Source organism: Callithrix jacchus, chromosome 10, assembly GCF_049354715.1.
Source record: "Callithrix jacchus isolate 240 chromosome 10, calJac240_pri, whole genome shotgun sequence".
NCBI classification, from domain to species: Eukaryota; Metazoa; Chordata; class Mammalia; order Primates; family Cebidae; genus Callithrix; species Callithrix jacchus.
In genome coordinates, this window is record NC_133511.1 from 73936218 (window position 1) to 73945451 (window position 9234).

The following is a 9234-nucleotide window of genomic DNA, read 5'->3' on the forward strand; positions in this document are numbered from 1 at the left end:
CCCTCCACCCCCACACCTCCAGTTCCTTTCCTGGGCCACAGACTCAGCTCTGAAGCGTCGAATCCTGCCTCCTTGGATGCCTGGCCCTGAGGAGCAGCTTGCCACCCTCAGAGCCCTGCGCTGCTTGCTTTCCCCATGCCTGTCACCCCACCTCCTCATTCTGTTGTAGAGAAGAGGAGAGTCTAGCTGGAGGCAGACTATATACGTCAACAGTTACCGGGATCCCCCCTGCCCTACTGGGGTCTTTCAGGGCACACACTGAGCATGAGAAAGCACTGGACTTGGGGTGCAGACTTCCAAAATGGGAGACCTGGGCTGACAGGAGGAGATTCAAATTGCCTCTTGCATTAACTGGCCTGCTGATTGCAGTCAAAGCCACATGCTGTCTGATCACAGAGAAAACTGGGGCAGAAGACAGACAAAGCATTTTAGTTGCAGATGGGAGTGGGGGCAGGGGTGGCGCGCACGTGCTTTGACTGGTGTGAGGCTTCCCTCATGTCACAGCGTGTCAGAACTGGAATGTGGCATTTGGTTTGAGGGAGAGGGGTTGGCTGGCATCTTGCTGGTTCTGCTGGTGAGGGTTTTACTCCCTCTCTGACGGTAACATCTTGCATTCCCTGGGCCCAGCTTATTTTCTTTAGAGAAATGATAGTTGGTGATAATCTTCTTATGGGTAATTTTGGCTCAGTGTATAATGATCATGGATTAATCTCACATTCTGACTTCAAAGGGAGCTACTGAATTTATACAGCTTAGCAATTGGAATCATTTTTTTGCCTTTTGTTTCTTTCTATTAGTACTAATAGTTTCTATTTCTGCCAGTCTCTTTTGACCTGTGTTCTTGAGGAATATTAAATGCCCTTCGTCCATTTACAACCTTTTATAAGTTGTAGATGGAGCAGTGAGAGTCAGGAAGGACTGAGGCCCACAGGGTATTGGAGGACCATGCTGGGCGGGATTGAAATGGCCCTGTCCTCAGTGCCCTTGTCTTCATGGTCCTGAGGCCATTGCCTGGTGTATCTCTAACTTGGTCATGAACTAACTGAGAGCAGGGAATTTATCTGTTTCCTGGTCGTGTCCCCAGCACAGACAAGATGGCCACTTCTTTGAATAGAAGGGGCATCCCTGATAGCCTCTCAGGTTTCCTTGGCCTTCCCAGCCCCACACCTGGGTTCGAAGCACACCTGAGGAATACAGTACTCTCCATCACCATGGGGCCTCCTGGAGCACTGGAGAGTTTCAGGCTGGAAGACCCTTACAGGTCATCTAGTTCTCCAAGTGGATGCTCCCTGTGGCATCCCTGTCACACGGCCTCCCATCAGATGGCTGTGACTTCTTCTAAGTTCTTCCCTAGGTTGAACCTAAGCATGTCTCCATGCTCCCCCTCCTCCTGACCCTTGTTAGGATCCTCCCACCATTTCCTCACTTTGTTTTCTAGGTAGTCATGTGACTCTTGACTCCTTCAGTTCTGTTGTTGGGTTTGGCCTCAGAGGTGCGCTGGGCAGTTGCATAGACCACTTCCCTCTGGTAACAGCCTTATAACAACTCCCTGATTGTCTTTTTGTTTTTTAGAGATCACCAGCTGTGGCTCATGGTCACATTTGCATGGGTGAGCATTAGAATCACATATGGCACTTGTTTTACAAAGAGAGAGAGGAGTGGGTTGATTCTGGGGCATGTTCCCCAGCAGTTCCAAACTGCCAAGTCAGGGCTTAGTCCCTCCAGCAGTTTTAATACACCTGGTAAATTTGGGAACTGCTGGCTAGAATGGAGATGGCCTATCCTGGACGGCTGGAACTCCTGTGAGCAGTGTGGTCCTCTCCCTTCTGTAGCCTAATTGGTTCTCACTGTGTCCCATTAAGCTGCTGGGCCACAGAAGCCACAGATCTGGACTTGCTGTGGGTGTGGCACTGGGCACAGGGTTGCAGCCAGATGCCCTAGGGCCTTTCCTCTCCTGACAGTCCATGTCTCTGATTTCCTGGGTCCAGCAGGGGTAGCTTCCACTGTGACTGAGGGGAAAGAATGAGGACAGGAAGAGGGGAGGGTAAAGTGACATGGAAAGTATGTCCAGAGGGTTGGGTCTGGCCCTGGATTCCCTGACCCCTGGACCTCTGGTTAGCGCTGGTGGAGTAGCCGGAGTGTGTAAGGTATGAACAGAGGGCGGGAAGCAGGCTTAAGGATGTGGGCTGTGTGTGCTTTTCCAGGGCGCAGCGGTGCCCTTCTGTCCCTGCCCCCTGTTGTCAATCGTGGTTCATCGCTTCGACATCTGTGGGGCGCCTTGGGGGAAGTGAGGGGATGTGGAGTGGTGGGCTCCCTGGGAGATGAAGCTGCCCCCTTGTTGGTGCCAGACAGCGGATGGATTGGTGGACACTGAAGCCTGGGTTTCTCCGACCCTTGTGAGCCAGTGGCTTTCCTGAGCCTCCCTGTTCAGGACCCCAGCAGGTGGCGCCCGTGATGGAAGAGCCTCCAGGTCAGCTGAAAGACCTATCCATCAGCGCCCTGTCTCCCGCCTGAGTCTCCTGGCGGGGCCGCAGCTGGCAGCCTGGGCTTGGCAGTTATTCCATAATTGGAGCTGAAGTCATTAAAAAGCCATTATTGTCTCCTTGTGTGGTTATCGTTTAGTGCAGCCTAGAACAGTGCCCATCAGAAAGAGGCAGGCTAGGGAAGCGGCGGTGAGGGAGGAAGATGCCTTAGGAATGGTGCTGGTGGAAATGAGGAGGCAGGGCCTTCTGGGTGGGGGCGGACAAGGGAGCTGGGCCTGCTGAGGAAGCCAGGGGAGCTTTTGGTTCTGCTCCCCCTGGAGACAGCTATCACTGTTGTCCTTGTTCTCTGCAACAGCTGCTGTGGGCTGGGGATTCTTTCTTATTTACCAGGGAGAGATGCTGCCCACTTTTCACAAGCTAGGAACACCCACCTGGTACAAGCTTGTCAGTGCTGGATCATCGTGGTCCACCTCGTCCCCTTGCAGCTTTCGTAGAAACACTGCTTTACTGGAAATGTGCTCACTCTCAGAGCCTCCCCATTTTGGTGGATTTCTTGTAGACCCTCCTAGCTGGGTCTTGCTCAGCCAGGCCCAGGTGGCTTCTCCCCAGTGGCCACCCCCTAGCTGTGCACACTCCTTTCCTTCTGTGTACTTGCACATGCCTGCTGGTGAGTGAGGTGGTAGGTGGCTCTCTAGGTACTTTGGGGATATCTGAGGTTTCTGGAACCTCTTTTCAGAAGCCTAGCCCTTGTGCTTATCCATCTTTCTCTGAAGGCCAGTGGTTAAATCCTTTCTACCTGTAATCTTATCTGGTAATCAGTGCTACCGAAGCCTGTGGCTCTTTATCATCCTCCCCCCTTAGGAGATGAAAGTGGAGGCAGAGAAGGAGAAAGTAACATTTTTGTGGAAAGCAGCCTCCTGCCTCCAGCATACTCTGCAAGTCCATAGCAGTGGGATGTGGCCTATGGTAGGAAAATGTCCTCCCCCTGCATGGATGAGGGCATTAAAGGCATTGGGCAGTGAGGCCATTATGACTGGAAATACCTTTTGTCAGTTGAGCAGCTGCTGTGACCTAGCATTTCTGGAGGTGGCATTGCTGATTGAATCTTCCCTCTCAGCTGGATGTCCTCTTTTCTGAATGACTCTAGATGTGATCATCAGCACCACGGAAGACATCTTTTTGGTCTTGTTCAGCCAAGCTCAGGGCTGGGGATGACCTAGGTGACTGCCCCTGCCCCTGGCACTGGCCTCTGAAAGTGTGAGTGGCTTGTGACAACCTAGAAAGCTGTGGAAGGGCCCCTCCTGCTGGCACAAAGGGAACCAGCACTGTCTTGTGGAGGTCGCACAGGGGCCAGGTCACTGGCTCATGACAGTGGGGTTTATAGCTGCCCTGTGCCCAGAGCCCAGTTGGATTACAGACCCTGTTGCTCCTGTTGGCCAGGGGCTGAGACTGCATTTTTCATGTGTCCTGGAAGTTGTGATGCATATGCACTGTGCATGCAGCTGACCATGGTGGACAGTGGTGTTTGGGTCTGACCCTTTCAGGTCCATCTGTAGGCAAATGCTTTGACTTTGCTCATTCAGTCAGGCTGTTGGCTTGAGCTGTAGAGATGGGAGGGTTGTAGCCTCTCGAGCTTGGCAGGGTCCTTAGGCATTTTGCTCTCTGGTCCTGAACCCTTTCTTCAGAAGTCTTCGCTGTAATCCTCCAGCCTGGATGCGTGCCTTCCACAACGGGATGCTTACCATCTCAGCCAGCTGGAATATTTAGGGACCTGGTGGTCTTGGCGATGCCCTCAGGGAGCCCCAAATGCAGCTGTGCCCTCTTGGGCAGATGGGCTGTTTCAGGAAGACCGAGGCCTAGAAGTCCAGCTCTTGAGCAGTGTTTTCTCCTGTGCTATGGCGGCTGAGGATTTGGTGAATGAGGCTGTTCTGCACACGGCCCCAGATCACAGTTGGCGCTCCTCTGACGTGCATAGCAGCCCATGAGTACGAGGAAAAACCTTTCCAGATGTCAAGTGGGCAGGACAGCTGCTAGTTAAAAACATACATAGTCCTCATAGTTCGTGGCCAAGGAGGTGGGTGGTGGGCGCTCTGTGATATGGGGCTTCTTTCTATCCTCTGGCTCCTTTGGAGATGCAAGTAGTTTAAGGCACATGTAGGTCAATGATTGTACCAGCTAGAAAGGGCTAGCCATCAGGATGGGGTGAAAGTGGCTTCACTTTGTCCTCAGGGTGATGTGACCTCATCTTTCCCCCTTACACACACACTGAACTCACCTCACACAAGCACACCCACTTCTTCCACAGGTGTCTGCATGCATGTGCACACACACCAGATACTCACACACTTCCTTATAGCCTCCCTCAAACCTGATACACTTGGGCATGCCTGTGCAGGTGCCTGCACACAGTCTGGTTCAGGGGCAGCATCAGAATAACTGGGCCAGGGCTGCCTGGGGCTTCCCAGAGCTCAGATCCTCAGGCTCCAACTTCACCCCATGCAGCTGTCCACACCTTGGCTTTTAAAGCATTTGGGCCTAGGTCTCATGCATGTGTTGTGGGCTAGCAAAAAGCTAAGTGGTTTGAGTTACCAGCTCCCTACTTGTACTCTGCCTTCCTCAGAGTTAGGGCCAGTCTGGGTGAGATGAGGCTCCCTGACCCAAGACTTTTGGAGGTCAAGGATTCAATATCCCCAGGACTGCTTGTGCCATGTCTGCAGCCCAGGAAGGACCTGGTGGCTGGTTGCTGGGCTGTACACTGATATGTGTGTCCACCCTGCAGACACCCCCATGTGTCCCAAGCCCTGTACCCTGAGGGACTGGTTGGTCTCTTGACTTCATTCTCCCAAATGAGAAGGAGGACCCTCTGCCTTAAGTGAGGAAGGGGAGTGGACAAAGTCTGCACTCTACTCTGCCTATCAGGAAAGCCAGGGGTTTGCTTTGAACAGATGGGGAAAGGGTCTGCCCCAGAGGATGCAGCCTCCTCTAGAATGGGGGAAAGGAGGGAAAAGGCTGGTGAGATCCCAGTAGGGAGCTGGAGGGAGTGGGTTTGTTTGAAGCCTGGCCTTGGGCCTAGCTTGTGCTGATGACTCTGGATAGTTCTCCTGGATCTCAATCAAGCCCAGCCCTGCTCAGGGGTCTGAGGGGAGGGTCTCATCCCATACTTATTGGAGAGTCCTTGGGGAAATGGGGGTCCTGTCAGGCTTCCAAAGTGGCAGCTCAAACCCTTTTGGTTCAAGCTAGTTTCAAGATGGCAGCCTCTACCCTTCCTCCATCTACCATGTGGGCTCACTTAGTCCCAGAAGCCATGGTGTGCTGGGGGTAGGCTCTGGGATATATCCTGGCACCTCATGGGCAAGCCCTGAAACCCCCTCTTTCATTCTGCAGTGTTTTAGATGATGAGGGCAGAAACCTGAGGCAGCAGAAGCTTGATCGGCAGGTGAGTGGGCCTGGGGCTGGGTGGAAGGGAAGAGTCTGGGCTGGGATCTCCAAGGGCAGAGGGGCAGGGCTGTGCATCTTTCCTGGATGATCCCATCTGATGGTATGGGATTCCCATGTGGAAGAAGAGAGGTACCCTCTCTTCTAGCTCAGCAGTAACCCTGCCGTGGCACATGGGCTTCTGCCCTCTCAGGCAGCTGGGTGACTGCGGCTGGAGGGCTGGCTGGCTGGCTGTGCTGGGATCCTGCCAAGGCTGCCACCTGAGCCCCATCTTGCCTCCTTTTCCTGGACCAAGTCTTGGGGTGCCAAGAACATGGGGCCTTGGCCCAAGGTGGGCTGTGGTGCCCCGAGAACTGGGAGCCCTTCCTTCCTGGTGGAGGCAGTGGGTCAGCCAACCTCTGTGTCTCCACAGCGGGCCCTACTGGAGCAGAAGCAGAAGAAGAAGCGCCAGGAGCCCCTGATGGTGCAGGCCAACGCAGATGGGCGGCCCCGGAGCCGGCGGGCCCGGCAGTCGGAGGAGCAAGCGCCCTTGGTGGAGTCCTACCTCAGCAGCAGTGGCAGCACCAGCTACCAAGGTACCCCCTGCCTGCCACCCCACATCCTGTCACTGCTTTGGGGAACCCCTCACTTCCTGCCAACTTAGGCAGGCAAGGGCTAGTCCAGGCGAGGGTATGCCCAGGCTTTGTATGGCTTTCAGCCCAGGTAGACAGCTGAGTATGGAGGGCAGAGGGAAGGTGGACCTGTAGCCTTGGGCACCTGCGTATGCTCCAGCTGTCACCTCCTGAATCAGGTGCTGAGGTTAGAAGGCTAAAACTTTTATGAAGCCAGGAGTTCAGAAGTCCAGGTTTTGATCTGGAGCATTTCACTGAGTGCAGGTGGCAGCTTCTAAGAGTAAACAGCCTGCTCCCCACCAGTATTCTACATCCTGAAAGGAATCCATCTCTGTCCTGCTCCATACCAACGAGTGTCTGAGGACAATCACCTGTTTCCTCCCCTCTCTGCACTGCGTCTGCCTGGCTTCTGACTTGCAGATCCCGGTCTCTGGCTTACAACTCCTTAATTGCTGTAGTGACCTGGAGCCTCCAGCTCCCATCCTTGTATGTTCCGGGTCTCAGCAGAGCCCACTAGGGAGAAATCCTCTGCAGCTCATCCTGGAGAGAGAATGGCTTCAGCACATCCCTGCTCTCAGGACTCTCCTTCCTTCGTGGGTTAGGTTGAGTAGGCCAGGCCAGACTGAGGGTTGGGCTCTGAGCTTGAAAGGACTCAGACTCAGTCACCACTGCCCCCTGCTGGTACTAGTAATTCAGGCTGCTACTTCATCAAATAGTAATTCTAAGAAGGTTGCAGGCATCTGGCTCTTGAGGTTAGGAAGAACCTTGGCAGTCATGGGATTCCCCTCCTCCTGTGGCTTCTTTCTGACCTGGAGCCTCCAGATACATCGAACTACTGGTAGTTGCCTCACCTCAGGGCTCAGCTTTTTCATCTAACCGCTGGTCCCATACCCTGCCTCACAGTATTTCAGGTTCTTCCCTGAGTTCCACTGACCCCTAGCTCACTGAGCCCTTTGTTTGCACTTTGGAGAGCAGCAGTTGAGTCCCATTTGCCTGGTGCCATTTGTGGCTGGGCACACCATACAAGCTCAATCCCCTGTGCGTATGCATACCCTCCGAGGAATCCCACTCTGGTGGTTCTAATAAAGGGTGTCTGCATCTGCCAGCGGCTCAGCACAGTGCTAGTGGCTTTACCTGCATTATCTTGTTTCATCCTCCCAGGAACTCATTATCCCCATGTGATCCGTAAGCACAGGGGCTCCGAAGGGCCCAGTGGCCTGCTCACAGTACTCCGCTGGTGAAGCCAGACCCAGCAGACGCCAAATGGTCTCTCCTCCATACTGTTGAAAAGCTCCTTCATGCTAATTCCCTTGTGTGTGTCTCAGTTCAGCACCCTGGCCATACGTAGTATGTCTGTACTCCATTTGAGAGGCCCTCGGAAAAGTGGGGACAGGGATCTCAGCCCAGCTGTCTCACATAGGCAGCCCCAGCTGCTCCTGACAGAGCTGGCCCCGGCCCCACCCTTTGCTGGCAGCCGCCTCCTCCACTTCTTTTGTGAGCACCGTCTCAAGGGTGGCAGTGGTACCCTGCTGAGAAGGCGTCTACTCTTCTGGGTCCTCTGGCACGTGGCCTACGGCTGTGTGACATCACAGCCCCAGCTCTGCCAAGCCTGGCACCACATATAGGCGAGTGAGGTTGCATACAGAGTGGGAGCCTGCACCCAGGATTGTGAGCCCTGCCAATTTACATCTTGAGAGGTCATTGATGTGCAGTCATTTTGGCAGGTATTTCTTGTTAGCTGTGTTCCAGATGGCACCAGGCTGTCAGAAAGACTGTGGTACAAGTAGTGCCTCTGGCGCTAGTGCAGGACTGAAGTGAAAGTTTCTGTGCCAGGTGGCTCACACCTGTAGTCCCAACACGTTGGGAGGCCAAGGCAGGAGGATCACTTGAGGCCAGAAGTTCAGGACCAGCCTGGGTAACATAGCAAGACCCCATCTTTAAAAAAAATTAGCAGAGTGTGATGGCATGCACCTGTAGTCCCAGTTATGTAGGACGGTCACTTGAGCCCAGGAGTTTGAGACTGCAGTCAGCTGTGACAGTGCCACTGCACTCCAAGTAAAAAAGAAAAAAGTTTCTGGTTATGCTACTACCAGTTACCTGCTTGCTTGTGACTGAAGGCAAGTCATTTACCCTCTCTGGATATGCTTCCTTCATCATAAAATGGGGAAAGTTCTCTGTCTTAGGGCTTTGGATCTTGAAGGGGCCATGGTATGTTCCAAGGTTCAAAATCAGCTGCTAGCTATTCCCTGCTGACATTCCAGATGGGGCCAGTCCTTTCTCAGAGGACATTTGCACATGTGACATTTGACTTGAAGTACATACTGCTTCTCTGGGGGTCTTTGGCTCCAAGTGTTAGACGAAGCACTGAGGAGGCTGCTGCACATAATGCGTGGCAGACCCAGGAACTGGTGTTTCTAAGGCCACTCCCACCCTGCCTACAGCATTAGCTCTCTGCCCTCTGCTGTCTGCAGGCATTAAATACAGGGGATCGGCCAGGCGCGGTGGCTCAAGCCTGTAATCCCAGCACTTTGGGAGGCCAAGGCGGGTGGATCACAAGGTCAAGAGATCGAGACCATCCTGGTCAACATGGTGAAACCCCGTCTCTACTAAAAATACAAAAAATTAGCTGGGCATGGTGGGGCGTGCCTGTAATCCCAGCTACTCAGGAAGCTGAGGCAGGAGAATTGCCTGAACCCAGGAGGCGG

The 9234-nt window shown here is 53.7% G+C and overlaps 1 protein-coding gene across 11 annotated transcripts in view; it reads left to right on the plus strand.

The window, feature by feature from the left end:
* TUB (TUB bipartite transcription factor) overlaps positions 1-9234 on the plus strand; it is an 85960-nt gene that overhangs the window by 63384 nt on the left and 13342 nt on the right. For all 11 annotated transcript variants that reach the window (XM_078340439.1, XM_054242029.2, XM_054242030.2 and 8 more), the window contains 2 exons: positions 5868-5919; positions 6331-6493. In XM_078340439.1, coding sequence (XP_078196565.1) covers positions 5868-5919; positions 6331-6493 — 215 coding nt within the window. The remainder of the gene's footprint in view (positions 1-5867; positions 5920-6330; positions 6494-9234) is intronic.